Source organism: Microtus ochrogaster, unplaced genomic scaffold (assembly GCF_000317375.1).
Source record: "Microtus ochrogaster isolate Prairie Vole_2 unplaced genomic scaffold, MicOch1.0 UNK17, whole genome shotgun sequence".
In the NCBI taxonomy this organism is placed as follows: Eukaryota; Metazoa; Chordata; class Mammalia; order Rodentia; family Cricetidae; genus Microtus; species Microtus ochrogaster.
Window position 1 is genome coordinate 1,996,621 of NW_004949115.1, and position 19,872 is coordinate 2,016,492.

The following is a 19,872-nucleotide window of genomic DNA, read 5'->3' on the forward strand; positions in this document are numbered from 1 at the left end:
GTGCACAGACAATTGACTGGGGAAAGGTGGCGGTGGAATGAGACTAGGTGAGACTATGATAGAGTGACTGAAAAAAGACAGTAGGCAAGGTGATAAGATTCGAGAATATTTTATTTTTTAACCTTTTAACTCTTACTGTAGCTTTCCTTTGGGCATTCTCCAAGTTTTACACCTCTCTTCTCTTTGTCTGGGGATCAACCTCTACTCGTGTGTGTGTGTGTGTGTGTGTGTGTGTGTGTGTGTGTGTGTGTGTGTATTTTACTTTCCCATGAAAGAAGCTTACTCTAATTCCAGGTAATAAGCTGTAACAATGAGACTCTTGATATGAAAGTGTAGCTTCATTTAAGAATTATTTGTAGCGATGAATTAGAGGAAATGAAATGAAAAAGAAAATGTGCTTGTTTATCCCTTTCAGGAAATTCCTCTGTCCCCCCCCCCTGGTTTTCATCAGCTATATTTTTGGCAGGCTGTGGGCATGGAAATGTGAAGACATCATCTCAAAGAGAATTATAATAATCACATCTGATTTATACAGATGTCACCATAGGGTTAGGCAGTTGGAAAATCCAGTAATCAAAATGAATAGGCACATAAAATTAAGGACATCTCATGCTTTTGCTCATTCTCTGTACCTGAAAATTGCCAGTAGTCCACAGAAGGCATTTTCAGACTTCCAAGGTATTCCTAATGGTAAGAATCGTTTGTATCTACTAAGAAGAGAACCAAATCAATCTGTGGGCTCTAGTATACTTCTTACGAAGTAATTCTAAATCTGGGCATGGTGGCTCTTACCTATAATGCTAGCACCCAGGAAGCACATTCAGGAAGACTGTGAATTCAAGGTCAGTCTATGTTACATAACAAAACCTTGCCTCAAAATAGAACAAAAAAACAAATCATTCTGAAGGCATAATTTATTTGGATTTCTTAAGGATATATTACGTACATCTGCTGGGTGGACACTAAAGAGGATATTGAAGAAACAAAGGCATTGTATCTGGCCTCAACGAATTATGATGTCTCTGGAGCATGTTGGAGCAGACTTGAAGGGATTGGCTTGGGCTCTAAAAAAACCAGTACAGTTCCTGAGCAGGTCAAAAAAAGAACACCGATGAAAGTAGTGAGAGAAAAAAAGAGGCTGGATGTTCAGTTCACAGGTAAGAAGCTCATCTGAGTAGACGAACCTGGCAGATTGGAGAGTTGTGAGGGGAAAATGTAAATGAGCAGTAACTGATAAAAATCAGATTTTAGAATAACAGGTCGATTAGTAAAAGAAAGCCACTGAAATTGGCTTCTATATATAAAGCCAACTTTAGATAATATAATAATATTAGTCTTTAATAAGGGGAGGAACTGTTATAAATGGAAATTCTGAAATGTGAAGCAATTTTATAAAACTATGGCCTGTATCATGAACTAAGGTACGTGTAACTGTCAGGACCATGAGTATTGTTTGAATTAATTAAGCCACTGGAAGTCTTCTAAAGATCATGTGTCCTGAATCACAACCCTACATGCAGACTAAACAAATAAGAACATAAACCATGTTTTCCAAGCCGGCACTCCGTAAGGGCGAGCCATGTTCAGCTCGAGCGCCAAGATCGTCAAGACCAATGGCGAGAAGCCGGACGAGTTCGAGTCCGGCATCTCTCAGGCGCTGCTCGAGCTGGAGATGAACTCGGATCTCAAGGCGCAGCTGCGGGAGCTCAACATTACTGCGGCCAAGGAAATTGAAGTTGGTGGTGGCCGGAAAGCCATCATAATTTTTGTGCCAGTTCCTCAGCTGAAATCCTTCCAAAAAATCCAAGTCCGGCTGGTTCGTGAATTGGAGAAAAAGTTCAGCGGGAAACACGTAGTCTTCATTGCTCAGAGGAGGATTCTGCCCAAGCCAACTCGGAAAAGCCGTACGAAAAATAAGCAGAAGCGCCCCAGAAGCCGCACGCTCACCGCAGTGCACGACGCCATCCTTGAGGACTTGGTCTTCCCAAGTGAGATTGTGGGCAAGAGGATCCGAGTGAAACTGGACGGCAGCAGGCTCATAAAGGTTCATTTAGACAAAGCACAGCAGAACAACGTGGAGCACAAGGTGGAAACTTTTTCTGGTGTGTATAAGAAGCTCACGGGCAAGGATGTTAATTTTGAATTCCCAGAGTTTCAGTTGTAAAGAAAATGACTGAATAAAGTGTCATTCGTAAAAAAAAAGAACATAAACCATTATATAAGTACCCCTCCAAGTCCTCAACTTCATTTTGAGGACATGTTCAAAAATCAAGCTCGCTTCTAGTTCCTCTGACCTTTCTTCTATACTGTAATGGTTTGCCTGCTTTTTCTTGAACATTACAGGTCACTAACCCTAGTCAAGGAGGCTGTACAGAAAAAGTAGCTATAAAAGGCCAAAAGTGAAGCCCCCAAGTCAAAAAGTAAAAATAAACATTGCATCAGTTATTGACCATAAGTCAGGTGTGTGTGTGTGTGTGTGTGTGTGTGTGTGTGTGTGTATGGGGGTATATACTATCATCCTTGCCCTTTTATGACAGTTTCAGACCAGAGGAATATGCTTAACTCATTTCCCACATAGCCTCTGCCAGCTGGCTGGCTTTCTCCATTCTCCTTAGGAAGAAATCAAGTGAATAATCATAAATGATTTCTAATTTTTTAATTAAACACAAAGTATTGCTTATGGCATTAAAAGTCAGGCTTCTCATATTCAACAAATGGTGCTGGCATAACTGGATAACAACATGAAGAAGAATGAAAATATATCCATATCTATCACCATGCACAAAACTCAAGTCCAAATGGATCAAAGACCTCAACATAAAACCAGGATCACTGAACCTCATAGAAGAGAAAGTGGGAAGTACACTTGAATGCATTGGCACAGGAGACCACTTCCTAAATATAACCCCAGCAGCACAGACACTGAGAGAAACAATAAATGAGACCTCCTGAAACTGAGAAACTTCTGTAAAGTAACAAGACAAAACGGCAGATCTTCACCAACTCCACATCGGACAGAGGGCTTATCTCCAAAATATACAAAGAACTCAAGAAATTGGTCATCAAAAGAACAAATAATTCAATAGAAAATGGGGTACAGACCTAAACAGAGAACTCTCAACAGGGGAATCTAAAATGGCTGAAAGACACTTAAGGAAATGCTCAACATCCTTAGTCATCAGAGAAATGCAAATCAAAACAACTCTGAGATTCCATCTTACACCTGTAAGAATTGCCAAGATAAAAAACACTGATGACAACTTATGCTGGAGAGATTGTGGGGTAAAGGGAACACTCCTGCGTTGATGGTGGGAGTGTAAGCTGGTACAGCCCCTTTGAATATCAGTGTGGCGATTTCTCAGAAAATTAGGAAACAACCTACTTCAAGACCCAGTAATACCACTTTTGAGTATATACCCAAAGTATGCTCAATCGTACCACAAGGACATGTGCTCAACTATGTTCATAGCAGCATTGATTGTCATAGCCAGAACCTGGAAACAACCTAAATGCCCCTCGACGGAAGAATGGATAAGGAGTACTACACAGCAGAAAAAAAAAATAACGACATCTTGAAATTTGCAGGCAAATGGATAGATCTAGAAAACATCATATTGAGTGAGGTAACGCAGACTCAGAAAGACAAATATCATGTGTACTCACTCAAAAGTGGCTTTTAGACATAAAGCAAAGAAAATCAGCCTACAATTCACAATCCCAGAGAACCTAGACAACAATGAGGACCCTAAGAGAGACATAAATGGATTTAATCTACATAGGAAGTAGAAAAAGGCAAGATCTCCTGAGTAAATTGGGCGCATGGGGACCATGGGAGAGGGTTGAAGGGGAGGGGAGTAGAAGGGAGAGGAGTGGGGAAATATACAGCCCAATAAAAACAATTTTAAAAAGGAAAAAGGCCAGGCTTCTTCTCTGTTTAATGTGAAGAACTAATATCCTTTCCCACTTGGCACTGGATTGAGTAAATTCTCCAAGTCCCCCTCCCCCCAACTCTCCCTCCCTCTCTCTGTCTCTCCCTGACCTTCCCTTCCTTTCTCAGCCCCTCTCTTATACCCCCCCACACACAAACACATGCACACTCACATGCACAGCACCTCCTTCTCCTTTCCAAAGTCCTAGATGTTCCAGACAACATAACAAACCACACAGTTGGGAATGATTCAGTTGTTTCCCGTCTCTATCCAAAAATGAGCAAAAATAGTTTCCATTTAATTTATAAACAGACTTTTCTGCACATTTCCTAAAAATTAAAGGGAAACTGTCAAAAAATATAGCCACTCTTTCTCCAAAAATTACTGATTAGTCACAGGCTACGGCATCTTTTTATAAATACACTTGTGTTTCCCCAGCCCTGGATACAGGGACTTGCGCTGCATGTTGCCAAATGCCTGATCAATCACCCCATGTTTTCAGCTATTTTCAAGTAGCCAGTGTTCTGGAGATACAGGCTTCCTCTTCTCAGTCTCTTTGTTATCTCAGCAGTACATATGGATGCCGGTATTTCTGCCTGGAATAGTTTTCAAGGCCGATGCCTGATTATGATTCTAACACCTGAAAATATTTGGCAGTGATTGCTCCATCTTCTCCATATCCCTCACTCTTCTTACAACCCACCCCCATCTTTTGCCATTGTGAAGCTGAACATTATGTAATTGTGTGCTTTTCCTGATGCTGTTAATCATGTATTGGGGCCTAGGGAATGCATAGCTGTTGGAGCATAGAGTTAAGTTGAAGTCAGATTTCAGAGGGGAAACAACAGTGTAATAGCAGGCAACTGTGGGGGGAAAAAGATAGTTGACTCTGCCTGGAGACTGGTTTTCAGTTCCAGCCCAATTACTAAACAGGTCTGCTAAGCAAATCACTTTGTGTAACAGTCTCAGTTTATGAAACTTCAAAGAGGAAGGCTTTGACTAGACTAGGCACATAACCTAACAGCTTGTTGACTCTAAGAGCTGAAGCCAATAACCTTCCCCTCTGCAGCCCCACAAGAATGAAAGGATCACCAGCTAAAATCAAAAGATTGCCATTGACTTTTATATACATTAGGTATGTACTTGCTCTTTCTTATCTTAAAAATTTATTTTTCATTTTACATACCACCTCAGTCCCCCCTTCTTTCACCCCTCCCCTCTTCCCCTCTTCCCTTCCACTTTCCCACCCTCTGTTTGCTCCTCAGAGGGGATAAGACTTTCCTTGGGGACTCAACAAAGTCTGGCATACCAAATTGAGACCACTTGCTCTTAACCAAAAAGCTGAAAAGAGGTTATGTATTGGAAACAAATAGTTATCAAAAGAGGCACAAACCAACACTCTAAATGTTGTGTGCAATAAATTACAGATAAGAAAATATATCCTATTCTGAGTACTGTTGCCCTTATTACTGCCACCTATTTTAATATAAATTTGAATAATAGCTGACCAGATTATGTCAGAACTGCCATTGCCTTCCTGCTCTCCTTACATATAACCAGGGCCTTTCTTCTAGCTTGTGTATGTGTGTAGGCTCTATTTCAGGGTGCCAATCTTACTATTCATTTAAACATTTGATTTTTGTTAGATTTCATTTTATTTTAAACTGAACACATTATAATTAAGTGTGTGATAACATAATAGTCATTGAAGGAAATAACAATTGTTATAGTAATGTGGAGAATTATACATTTAATTTTAATAAGACAGCCATGTAGTGTACATTACAGGTATTAGTCCTGTGGAAGTCCTTAGACATTACCAAATCGAAATGTTTTTAATTAAAAGTAATTTTTATACAATATATTCCAATCATAGAAAAATATGGGCGGCTTCACCTTATCCTTTCACCGGGGCCATGTTAATCAATCTCCTCTTTTCACTCCAACTTTAGTATATATGTTCCCAGAGCCAGCTCTAGACATTCTGTTTTGTCTGGAATCTATGGTAAGTGGCTTCCTTCTTGAGAAAAATTACACCACATATCAGGAAGACAATAGGAATAGGACAGTTTGCGAGATATGACATAGGTGAACGTGAAAGTGAGGTAAGAAGACTTTTAAAACTAGGTACTCAGATTTGCGAACAGATATTATTTAACATAACCTCACACAACTGCCCACTGGACACACATCAAAGACTCGAAACTTATAAGATGGAGACTGCAAACGACTGTTTTAGCCTGGACCGAAAATACCAAACACGGGCACAAAATCAAATACTAGGTTGACAGTCATTGCTTTTCAGTTTACATTTTTAGTTCAGGCATTTGGTCACACCTCCTGACTTGGTGATACATTGGTATATATAAGAATTAGTTCTGTGTTAACTGATCAATGCCATTTTGTAATGCCAAGTATTGTTTCCTTTGCTGTACTGACCAGGCATTTTTGTTGTTGTTTTTACAGAGCTGGAAATAGAAGTCAGGGACTTGGCGCTTGCTTGGCAAGCACTTTACCAAGCCACATCCCCAGCCCTTGCAAACACGTGTACTAATGTTCTCCACCAATCTCTTATCTACATAGATACACTCAGACACTTCCACCCACACCTCCACAGAGACCCACCCAAATGTATGCAAATTAGCACACATGCTAATTGCAGAACACCTACACAGGTACTCGCATACTGAAAAGAAGAGAGGGAAAGATCATAACAAAGATAAGTAATGTGCAATGTGTCCCAGAGGGGAGAGACTGCTGTTACCCTGGTCAAGTGGGCAATGGGCTTACTCTCCCAGAATTGCACAAAAGCAGGCTTGTGCAAAAGATAGGTTCCAGTGAAAACTTGCAGGGAGTAGGTTATTCCCCATGAAAACAACTTGAAGTTGACGTACTTATCCTATAGAAAAAGTGACCTAGGTTATTGGGGAACTTGCTAACTATACAACTACGTAGTAAATCAAAAAATGCATACTGCTTACCTTTAGTTTCTCAAACCGATCATTTAGGGAAGCGACCTGATGGTCTCGGTGACGACCCACCAGTTTGCATAAGGCACAGATCAATTGGTCATCAGATACACAGTACATGTTCACTTTCTCATTCTCATGGTCCAGACAGGTAATCCCTCGAAGATGTGTGTCTGAAACTGGTTCCACCAGGCGATGGCTGGTGAAAGGTTTCTTGTTGGGGTGTGTGGCCCGAAGGCAGCGGTCACAGTAGGAGACCTCACAGGTGATGCATGTCTTCACAGCATCTCTCGGAGGGTCCTGCTCACAGAATTGGCAAGCAATTCGCTCACTAGACATGGCGGAGCTTGGCCTGTAAGTCCTCTCCCGACGGCTCTCACTTGGAGAATTGGGCCCACTGACTGAAGCCTTCTGGAAGCGATCAATAATGTTCTGCAGGGTCACATTCCTCTTGAGGCCATCCAGGCCCCGGTGATTCAGCGAGATAGCATACCTGCATGTAGGACACTGAAACGCGGTAATGGGTTCGATGGATTCGCCGGAGCTGCAGCTGGAGACCAAGATGCGATGGGCACAGCTGAAACACAGGCTATGAGCACAGGGGAGCAGAAGGGGGTCTTCAAACAACTCGAGGCAGATTGGACAGGTCAATTCAGACTCCAATGTTTCCATCTTTAGTGAAAATAATCCTGCTGAGGCATTAAGAACCGCAGAGGCTGGGCTTTCACCTGCGAGTAATACAAAGTAAGAGTCATTAAGCATTTCCAAAGGAAAAGTGGTTGTAGAATAATTATATTGTAACCAATGGAGACTTTTGGCCTGATAGGCTCCCTAGGGATGCTTAAGCAATAGGAGTTACGGGAAATTAATCAGGAAGCCTTTCTACACCCCACTCTCCTTCAAACCTTGTTTTAGACACTTGCCGGAGATTTTTTTTTCCCCTTCACTAATAAATAGAAGCAAGTGGCCACCTCTGTGTCTTGGTTTCCTGATTAACATTACCATCTCAGCTCACACAATTGGCATGGATCACTCTCTTCTAAATTCTCCACTGACATCTCTTCACCGAGACTGTGATGGGTTGGAGGCCCTACAAATTTCTCAATCCCTATTCTCCAATATTGTTCTCTATTTCATGTCAAGGCAAGATATAACGGCTGCTCCTAGCTTATATCCAGTGGAAGGAAAACAAGTCTATATTTCAAACTAGCTCTTGCCTTCCTGAAATGATTTTATTCTAAGCATACGCATGAAAAAACAAAAAAGCAGACGGCTTTGGGGAAAATGCAGTTTTCAGTGCAGGATAATACGTTTTTCTTCTGAGTGTGAACTTGAATTACTTCATATTACCACATATGGAAATTTGTTTCATCCTATTTCTAGTAAACTGAGTCATTAGAGACAAAAGATAATAGTTTTCCCTTTCTCATTATATCTAGCACTTAAGTACAATAAATGTATACACAAAAGATATTTCTAAATCAATCCTGTTCAATGCACTGGACTAACCAGCTATTTAATGGAACCTCTTACAGTAAACTGTGCTGTAAATGGGAAGGGTTTTCTTTATAAGGCAGACACTCCCAGTTAGTTTAGTAGGTTCAAAGGTTTGTTTAGTTACATTTTTAAAAGGGGACATGTGATATTTTCATTTTACCATTTTCATGTCCTTATAAATATATTCACACATGTTTGTATAGAAATGTTACAATTGGATGCTTTTAGAGAATAAAGATCACAACTTCCACACAAAAGACTATTTCCTTAGATAATTTCACCTGATGCCCCTCAGATGCTCAGACTGAACATGGCCACAAATGGACTTATACTCTCTGACCATTATGCAAAAAAAACAACCCCAAACCAAAATATAAAACAAAACACACACAAACACACACACACACACACACACAAAACCATTTCCTCTTTCAGATTTCCCCAAATGATGAATGATACCATCCAAGCCCAGAACGCATTTATTATTTCTCTAGAACATTTTCCTTAACATACCTATATTTCCAACTAACCCCTTCCTCTCCTGGAGAGCATCGTCAATTTTTTATTTTTATTCCTATCATGGTGACTGGCACAAAATAGGTATTCAATAATGGCCAATAAAGTATTACTCAAACCAAAAGTAAGAAGGTACATAATATTTATTGATTATTTGACTGCATTCTGAGCACTGTGTTAAGTACTTTGTGTACATTATTCTTTCAGGAATGTGGATATAGTATTATTACTAGACCCATCACACACTTAGGAAAACAAGGCTCATAGTCACTAGTAAAGTCAACCAGAAACACAAAGCAAAAGCAGAACCCAGTCTCATGCCAAGGTCTGTGCTTTCTCCCCCCACACCTTTACTCTAATCATCTCACCTTCTTCGCTGACGTTATCTTAACTATTTAAGAGGGTTTCTAAATGGCCTGCTTCCGCTTCTATTTTTGTCTCTCTGTGTCCCTCTGAACCTGCCTGCCTCTCTGACTCCTTCCTCTATGACTATCTCCATCTGACACTACACTTCTATCCCGGCCCCTTCCAGGGCTTCAGGCAGTCCATAATAGCTGTGTTGAAAAACTATTTTGGCTGGTCAGAAGCAATACTGAAAGTCACTTCCACATGTTGACACCTATATAAAATCAGTTAAAGTGTCACAGTTCCTTGCCTTAAGAGGGTGCTGTATAAACGCTTCTGTATGGAGAAATGCCTCTTTAATCTCATATGAAACCCTAAAATGTGTTCCAAAATCAATACAATTTTTGAACCTCACTATGAAATAAAGCTTGGGGAAGCACATTCTGGGACACAATTGCCTTATATGAGGTCAAATTAGGAGATTTAACTAGGGGATTCTGGGCCTGCTATAAAATGTCTGCAGAGCATGTGACTGTTGTATGCATTTATTACCTGAAGAGGATTGTTCATAGCTTTCAACAGACTCTCTGAGGTGTCCTTAACAGTAAAGTCTGACATTGAAAACAAACAAACAAATACATCAGAAAGGATAGACAAAGTACAGAAAATTACTAAATAAGCTATACCTTAAATATCTTGTATTATTTTTACAGAATTGCAACCAGTTAAGGTGGTTACAGAAGACCACTAACGTTAGACTAAAGCTGACCTCTAACATGTGACCTTCCTGCTTCTGCCTCCCAAGTGATGGGATGGTGGGCATGCACTACCATGCGAGGGACTCCATTCTCCTTCATTTTACTAAGACACAGTACCACCCTTTGCCAATTTGAGGGATTGAATAATTTTTGCAAGTTCCTCAAACATCTCTTTGTTCATTTCTCATTTATTAAGGCTTCTGATTATTATTCCTGTTTCGGCATTTCTGCAACTATCCTCCATTTTCCCCATCCCCATTATTATCTAAGCATTACTATACCTATTACCTTTTTCACAGTTTTCTTAAAAAATAAGTACTAGCATTACAAAAAAGCAATTTGCCCAAGGTCATACTTGCTTGCAAATCACACAGCAAATGTTCAAACTTAGGAAAATAAAAACCTCTAGAAATAAGCCTGTATATTTACAGCCAATCGACAAAGGTTCCAGGATAATTCAGCAGAGAAAGAAAAATCCCAACAAATAGTTCTGGGATAACTTCATCTCCACATGCACAAGAAATGAAGTTAGAAACCTACTTTACAACATACAACAATAATTCAAATTAGGCATGGTGGTGTGTGCCTATAATCCCAGCCCTTGAGAGGTGGGAGGAGAGGATCATAGTGAGTTCAAGGCCACTAGGGACTACATAGTTGAGATCTTGGGCTACAAAAAAAACCCTCAGTCTACAAGATGAATAAATGAAGATGAATCTATCATCTAAGTATAAGAATTAAAAGAGTAAATAAATGCCTTTGAAGAAAAGATTCCTGTGCATCTGAGATGACTTAGATTAAACAACATGATTTTTTAGATCACAGCAAAAGCACAAAAGCACAAACAACCAGTACAGATAAATGCTACTTCATCCAAATTTAAAACTTTAGGGCTATAAACACCACCACCAGCAGAATGAAAAGGCAAAGGATCTTCCAAAGAAGATAAACAAATAGGCAGAAAACACATAAAAAGATACCCAACATCATTAGCCATTAGGGAAATGCAAAACAAACAAACACACTAGAATAGCTGTAATAATACAAAGCAAACAAGCAAAAGGGAAAGCAGCGAGTGTCTGCCAGGATGTGAAGAAATTGAAACGCTCATATATATTGTTGGCACGAATGTAAAATGGTGTAGCTGCTTTGGGAAATAGTTTGGCATTTCCTCTGGAGTTAAATGTAAATCTGATCAAGCAATTCCACTCCTAGGTATGTACTGAATAAAATAAAAAAAACGTGTTCATTCAAAAGCTCATACACACCAAAGTTCACAGCAGCAATATTCAGAGTCACCATGAATGATCAAAACATGGTTTATTCATAATACAGAATTTTATTTGGCTACAAAAACAAATGGAGTATTGATGGATGCTGCAATATGGATACTACTTTAAAATATACTTCCAAATAAAAGAAGCCAATACGGAAATGTAGTATATTGTGTGATTCCCTTTATATGAAATACCTAGAATAGGGAAACGCATAGCAATAGAAAGCATAATCGCAATCAAGGCCTAGAGGAGGGAAGGAGTGGATGTGACTGCGAGTACATATGGACTTTCTGCGCTTTTAACCATGGTCTGGAGCTAGATAATGTTTGTTTGTCTTTTTTTTTTTTTTTACTATATTTGAAACCATTAGGCTGCATACTTTAAAATGGTGATGATTATGGTATGTAAACCATATCTCAGTTTTTAAAAAGATAGTCAAACTCGGCAAATTATATAGCTACCTACTATAAAGTATTAAAATATTGTAAATTGTGTGCTTATGTAGAACCCATAACTCTACTGGGTGGATTGCTTCTATTTTTTTCAAATAGGGTCTCATGTATCTCAGGAGGCGTTGAACTCAGTATGTAGCTAATGGTAATGTTGAGCTCCTGATTCTCCTGTTTTACCTGCTTAGTGGTGGAACCACAGGCCTGCACCACCACCCTTCTTTAAGTTGTTTTCCTAGGTTAATGAGTCCCTGTCTAGATCTACAGAGCTAGTTCTAGGACAGGCTCGAAAGCCACAGAGAAACCCTGTCTCGAAAAACCACAAAATAAAAATAAAAAATAAAAAAAAATAGATCTGGCAATACTCTGAGACATCTACATTCTCCAACAAGTGTCAGAAAATTCTTGAGCCTTAGTTCTTATTCACTTAAAAATATTGAAATGGCCACTAAAAGTACTTAATTCCTACCTACATCACAAAATACTTTTAGTGGAGGAAAGTCTACAACAAAAACAAAACAATGAGAAAGAGTTGCAATTTCAGAAAGTTTTTGAATCACTAATTTGTTTGGAATTAGAGGGTGCTAAAGACAACACCATGTGAATCTGATAGAGTAGGACCCAACGATGGGTAATCATAAAGCTTTCCCCAGAAAACACAATTGCTGCTCATAAAATGTACTCATGAAATACATGAAATGGTAGAATCAATTGACATGTTAAGAAATAAATATCCATGTACTTACAACCTAGAGTTCCCTTCCGAATGATTTAGTTACCGGGATATAGACAAATGTACATGGTTTTGGGCTCTCAGCTAGAAAATTGTTCCTGCATAGTTTACCTTCACTTTCTATCCTCTTCAGTTTGAGATTTGTTAAGAAACAGAAAGAAGAAAGGGAAGGATGGGTTACCAACAAATGTAAACTTAGTGGTAAGGTATGACAAAGCTCTGTGCCTGAAGAGAAACACAAAAAAGGCTTGCCTCTCTCTCTCCCTCCCCTCTCTCTTTCTGTTGAGATAGGGTCTCAATGTTTTGAGCCTAAGTTAAGCTCGAAACAATCCTCTTGCCTCAGCCTTCCAAGTGCTAAAATTAGTCATTCCCCATAACTCCTACCTAATAGGGAAGAGAAAATGCTTCAATGAAAGTGATTAAGAATTCAAAACATAACACATTTTACACTTACAAGATGAAAAATTTATTCAAGTATTGCCCTCCAAATCTAACATTAGCTAGCTCTGATCAAGGGTTATGATCAGCAGCTATGATCAGCACTTGACAGAATTCTATTATTTCCAATGCTGTTTGAACATACCTAAATACCTACTTATCCTAACAACTAATATCCTAGGTAGTTGTCATCTTTTAGATCTTCGGGGTAAGGCCCTGGGCGCTCTCTCTCTCCCTGGGGAACTAGAGGCTACCTTTCTTCCTAGAAAAGCCATAAATGTGAAACCAAGCCTCACCTCTGGGCTGTAGATTGAAAAAAAAGGAGATAGAGATTTATTTTTCAAAAGTAGTAATGCAAAAACTACCCTTTGGGATATTAGCTTTAACCTTTCAGGATATTAGCATTAACTACCCATGAGATGTTCCTGAAAATACCTTGGAGGACAAGCAAATAAGTCCAGGCTTAGTCTGTTTCTTCAAGGGCAAACTGTTGTTCAGGTTGAACTAGAATCACCAGATGATCCTTTCAATGCTTTCTAGATCACATTTATTATAAAGCTAGATCCAGTTATTATAGAGTTCTTTCTATTTATCATCATGCAAAAGGATGTCTGGGTACTATAAACTAGCTCCTAAAACCATGAATTTTATTTACAAGAGTAACTAAACAGGATAAGAAGGAACTAAAGACAGACAAGGTGTATGACTGTCCCTTGACTAAGCGAATGTGAAGTATAGTAGATGTATTTACCCTGTGCTGTACCTCAAGGAAGACAGAATGAATGTTTCAGTGAACAAATAAAGGTGGGGGGAATCCCTTGTAAATATCAACTAATGAAAACATCTTCTGGAACTGAAAAAGAAAACAACCAAATATAAGAACTTTATGATTAGTGAATGACTCATTCAAGTTCAGAAAAGATAATTTGGCCCCCCATGTTGGTACATGGCTATAATTCCAGCACTTGGGAAGCTGAAGCAAGAGGATCACAAGTTAGTTCAAGGACAGCCTAATCTATATAATGATTTAAAAGCCAGTCTGGGTTAGAAAGCAACTGTCAAAAAATTCTAACATAAAAATAGTCAGTATATAGAATTCTCTATATTTTATATGACAAGGACTCAAATAGAAGACAAAATGGATATTGGGTAGGTTGTCAATGACCATAATTAATTATAAGAATAATCCTATCTTTATATAGTAGTTTTATAGCTTTAAAAACCATTACTTCATTCTTATAATAGAGTCTTCTTAAGGTCTTATATCTAAACGGTACTAGCTTAGTGGTGTTATGTAAAACATTCAAACTCTTTAGACCATAGTTTCTTTACCACTTTAATTAAGAGCATCTTCCATATGCATAGCATAGGCTCTTATGATGATCCAATGAGGATAAAATAAATTAACCTGTTTTTAAATTACATTTATTTGCATTACACATTCACACGTGATACACCCAGAACACTGTTTTACAAGCTAATAATCTTTGGAAAGTCATCCCAAACACATAAATGACATGATAGAGGACAATTACACTTCTCATAAAATCCCAGGAAAATCATGGGTTTAATTGTAGTGTTTGTGATGCTCATATGTCTTCACATTTAGGCTAGGGTCCTCCTGAGGGAAAAATTATCTCTACTGTTTTCTTTTAGGCTTCCTTCCCACACTGAGAGAACTCAGAACTGGAGATTAATTATTGACTGGTACAGAGACCTGATCCAGTTTCTGCTTAATAGGTATCAGAGCCTAATTAGCATTTTATAGTACATGAATTTAATGCTACTGCCTTCCAATAACTAGCTCCTAAATCTAACACTTTGTATATTTTCTCTAATGTAGTCATCATTAAAACGAATAGCAAACTAGCAAAACCAAAAATCCTGTCTGTTGCAAGTACAAAAGATTAATCCAAGTATGATAAAAATATATTGTATAAATATAAAAAATTCAAAGAATAAAAATATTTTAAAAATGATTAATTGAAGTAACCAAAAATGGATTTGCTGAGGTGACCTATGTTTAACAAGAATTATAAGTATACCATTATCTTAATACAGATTACACTGGCAAAGTTATAAGGTTGGGGAACCAATGAATAACAAACATCTTTACCTATGCTACCAGTACAGATTTTTATCCATCTTAAGGCTGAGTTTCCAATCCTCTCTTTTTCAATGATATATTTTAAATACTCAGTGATTTTTAAAGTATTTAGTGGTCTACCAGGATGGACAGTTATTTTTACATAGTAAAACTTGTACTGTCTGTAGGGCATTCTATTGAATGTTAGGCTTCGATGACTCCCAGTTCTAATCAGTAACAAGGGACAGAAAACAGAGGCCTATTTTAAATCAAGCTTCTACTCTCCGGGGAACCACATGGATCCTAGCAACACTGAACAAAAGGCCATAGACAAAGTGATAGAGGATTCTGGACTAGAAACCATTTTTCTATCTCTGGACTGTATACACACACACACACACACACGCACAAGTACACACACACACACACACACACACACACATACTACACATTTTGCTTTCCTAAATTAACATTGTCTTCCATGCCTACACATTATGTTCTTATCAGAGCAAATTGCAAATATTGGGATTTTAGATTTCAGGAAGAGTTTTCATTATATAATGTGTTTGTTATCGGATCATCTGATCTCTGTAAGAGGATGATCCAGAGTCAGAAGATACTATTCATCATCAACTAGAGAACTCTGACCTGCAGAAAGAGGTTGAGACAAAGTCCAAGGTCAGGCAACCAGAGTGCTGTAGAGGGACAAGAACCCACACTTTTCTAACCCATTTATGCTGAACCAACATCATAGTGTATATTCTATTTGGGCAAACCTCACATGGAGCAAGTGATGGTGGGATGCTGTCACCTTTTTTTCCCAGAACCCCTCAGCCATGTTTACTTGAAGCATTTTATGCCATCTTGTAGCCTCATCACTTTATAGGCTTTCTAGGGGGAAATACAGAACCTGAAAGTGTGACTACCAAAAATGTTCTGTGATTAAGGTCATGAAGAATAAAAAGATGAAAAAAGCAGCAGACAGAAAAAGCCGCAGAACAGGAACCTCTTCAGCCCACAGACAACTTTCGGCAGAGTTTTAGTAATTGAAAATGGATAGAGATGCATATACTAACCCTTAAAGGAGAGGAGAGAGGGTAAGAGGGACTAGCAGTCTACACAGGGTAGTAATAAAGGAGGATTTTCTTCTCCCACCTCCACTCATCTGAACTTCTCATTTGACGCTATGACTCAACACACAGAGAAGCGCTTTTCTACCCTCCTCTGTGTACTACTCAGTATGAACGCAGTATTTGTTAAGGATCCAGAAATAGAGACACTTAGCACAATGCGGACTTTGTCCCAAAATTTCAAAAAGTGACCATATTTAGGACGAGTGAGATGGCTCAGAAAGTAAGATTACTGGCCACCAAGACTGACGACCTGAGTTTGATCTGCAGAACCCATGTGGTGGAAAGTAGGAACTTATTTCCACAAGTTTTCCTCTAACATCCACACAGATGCTATGGCACACATGCATGTTCATATGCACACACATGCACACAAATAAATAAATGTCACAATTTAAGGGGCTGTCTTTCAAACCTCTTGAACTGTATTGTATCCATTAGGACATGCTACACCTCATATTTTTGATGATACTCTGCTTCAAATCAGGACATTTGGCTTAAGAAGGCACTTCATGGACGCAAAGCTTTCTTTTGTACAAAAGGCTGAATGAAAACTCAACATTAAATGGAGTTGGAGCACCCTCAAGCCTCTTCTAGCAGCTGAGTCCCATGGCTAACATCTAGAAATTTAGCAAGATCTATAAAGATTGAATGATGAACACACAAAGACGGCTATCTCTAAAAACAGCCATCCGAGATATAATTTTGTGTCTCATCCCTGACTTTGCCTTTCAGGGTTCTACCTTCCTGTCGAGATATAATTTTGTGTCTCATCCCTGTCTTTGCCTTTCAGGGTTCTACCTTCCTGTTTAGAAAGAGAGATTTCAGTTCTAAGGAATCTAACAACCAAACCAGTATTCTTTCCTCTTCACCAAGCCAACGATGTTTGCTAATTGATAAAACACACACACACACACACACACACACACACACACACACACACCAATCTTCTGGAGTTTCCCTCTCAATTTTTGTGGTGTCAGCAGATTTTAGGGGCGGAGGGAATGGAAAGGTTCACTACTCAGAACACTAGTTGGACGCAATTATGAGACTCCACCGACACTATTTTAAGATCTACAAGTTGGAGCAAGTTGCCTTGTTCTTAGAGGAAGGATTAACCAAACCAATTTTATCTAAGTCAATTTGCACTGTTCAGATGATCTGTTTGTGAAGCAACCATGTCACTCCTATTTGCAACAGTGCCTCCCAGAAGTGGTCTTGCAAGGTACAACATGCTAGGTAGGAATCCTAGTAGTCAGGAAAGGAAATAGAAGCGAAAGCCCTCCATGGCCCATAACCTCTTCCTATTCTCCACACCACTTTCCTCCACCAGGTCCTAGCCATGGAGCCGGAAGAAGAGTTAAGCATAGGACAAATATAAGCCCAAACTACTGGGTCAAGTCTGGGGCTTCAACACAGCCAGCAGAGGCCTCCCGTGCAGTAAAGGTGCTTTTAAAAATATTGACTCATTGCTGCAAGGTGCTAATCATGTTTGTACAGCCAGACCTAAAACTATCTGTGCCACTTTTTATTGGGCATTAACTAACTACCCCCCATGTTGGCTAAAAATGGGTGAGGCTGTGTATTCAAATGAGCCTGACTCAGATTGTTAGGTTAGAGTGCAGCCAATATGATTTATGACTCGACTGAAAATCATCACCATTACTTTCTATGCCTAATTGTCTATGTTTCCATCCAGTTACACACACATTTGGTGAAACAAATTGACTTAAGGCCCAAACTACAATGATAATTTGAATCCCAAGGGGACTAATAATGGCAAATTAAGGTTTCTGTAAATTGGTGTTCCCATTTATACCCAGTCAACCCAGTAGCCCAATAAAGGATAAATGAAGTGCTTTCATTGAAAAGTATAATGCTGAGGTTTATAGAATCCTTTTATCTTCAAAGGGCCAAGCCAATGCTCACAATACCGAGTACATAACATTATGCCTTTTATGCAAGTGCAGCAACTGTGAAAGAAAGGGCACACAAATGTCCAAAGGCCGTAAAGCCAATGCAGCACCACATTTGCAATGGGCTCTCTCATCTTCTTGGCTCCAAGACTTGTGCTTCACCCACATGAATCAAGTTTTGTAAGGAACAATCAAAAGAAATTTAATTCACATTATGAATCTGTATTAAGTTAATCGATTGAGCAGGAATATACGAAAATAGCAAAGACTGATTTTCCCTCAGGGCAGTGATGACTGGGGAGGAGATAAAAAGGTGTGTGTTGGGGGCGGGGGGGGTGTAATCCAGGTATAGCAAAAGCTTCACAAGCAGAAGTGAGGAATATGAACTCTCAAATTTGGCAGCCCCATCTCCTATTTTAATATTGTCAGAGAACTGATTCGATTTCGGAGAGGAAGTAGAATGGGATTAAGTCAGCCCTTGTGGTCCAATTTGAGAATCAGATTAATTAATCTATACACAACAGTTGTCTATTATTATAGTCCCCAGTGTTTTCCTTCATAAATACTCCCTCTCGGAGACACACAACTGCCATTCACCAGCCCCACCCTCCAAAATATTCAAAAAAGCAAAGTGATTCAAAAGCAAGAAGCTGTGTTGCTGGATGTGCACAGGTTGCTAGCGAAAAGCTGAGAGTGCAGGGACTCTGGTGAGAGAGCTGGAAGGCAAATGTTGTGAGGGTAACAGAAAGAAGAGGCATAACAGTGACATTGCCGAAGGAGTGCGGAAGAGTGTGAAAAGTGAGGAGTCCGAGCGTCTCAGGACCCTAATTTCTTGCTCGAAATAGAAATGCCTCCAAAATAAATAAATAACGTGCGGCACGTGAAGTGCGAAATAACCTAAGCCAGCTCATCACCAGAAATGTTAGAGTAAATCTGCTCTGCCGCTAGCTACATAATTCTTCCGAGCCCGAAATGGAAAAGCCTCTCATGTCCCTGCTTCAGCAGCAGCGTGTCCTGTGGACACACTCAAGTTTTCCCTCTCCCCCACGGCGCTGCTTTCACAGCTAGGCCAAAAAGAAGGAACCACCCAGACAGAGACTTGAAGATTGCTTCCCCCAGCGAAAAGGGGGATTAAGTTTCTCCCGGGCTGCCGCCGGCTGGGTGTCCGCAAGCAGCATCCCAGGCTGCTGCGCCAGCACTGCTGAGCAAACCGCCGACCTAAGGGCGCCGCCCGGGGCCGAGGACTCCCTGGGTTGCGGGAGCGTGGGAAGGCGGCTGCGCCCTTTCCCAGACTTGCGCCTGGCCGCCAGGAGAGCCGCTCCACTGCTTTCTCCCGGCTCGGCCTGGCCAAGCGGGAGGCCCCGGGCCATTCACCCGCCTGGGATCTAGGAGTGCAAACTCCTTCCCACGAGGGCAGTGGCAGGAACCCGGGTCACCACAGTGTGACACACACCCCGGGCCCCCGCTACTGCCGCCGGGAGCCTCGCGGATCCCGTCTGCCCGTCTCCCCCCACTCCCCAGCCAACCCCCCCTTCCCGCCGATCCCTGGTGTCCTCCCAGCGCCGGCCCCGGCGGCACCTGAAGAGCAGCTGGAGCCCGGGGGCCCGAGCCCTGCGCGGGTGGCGACACTAGACCCCCCTCCCCCTGGGCCGCGGCGAGGGGACACGTTTTACCCATATTGTTCCCGGGTGCCAGCCATCTCCTCTGTGCTCCTGGGAGCGCCGGGCGCTCGCCGGCCTCCTCAGCAAGCTGGCTGGGGCTCCCGCGCGAGCTCCCGGGCCGCTGTCGCTGCCGCCGCCGCCACCACCACTCTACTCACTCTGCAATCC

At 40.5% G+C, this 19,872-nt stretch overlaps 1 protein-coding gene and 1 pseudogene across 3 annotated transcripts in view; one reads left to right on the forward strand and one right to left on the reverse strand.

The window, feature by feature from the left end:
- Positions 1 to 19,872, reverse strand: part of Mid2 (midline 2) — a 102,368-nt gene that overhangs the window by 81,838 nt on the left and 658 nt on the right. For 2 of the 3 annotated variants that reach the window (XM_013353845.2, XM_026789345.1), the window contains exons 1-2: positions 19,717 to 19,839; positions 6,911 to 7,626 (exon numbers count right to left, since the gene is read on the reverse strand). In XM_013353845.2, coding sequence (XP_013209299.1) covers positions 6,911 to 7,626; positions 19,717 to 19,720 — 720 coding nt within the window. In that variant the 5' untranslated portion in view covers positions 19,721 to 19,839. Of the gene's footprint in view, positions 1 to 6,910; positions 7,627 to 19,716; positions 19,840 to 19,872 lie in introns of those variants that run through there. The other variant, XM_026789347.1, reaches the window with a different exon arrangement.
- LOC102002429 lies at positions 1,555 to 2,205 on the forward strand (annotated as a pseudogene).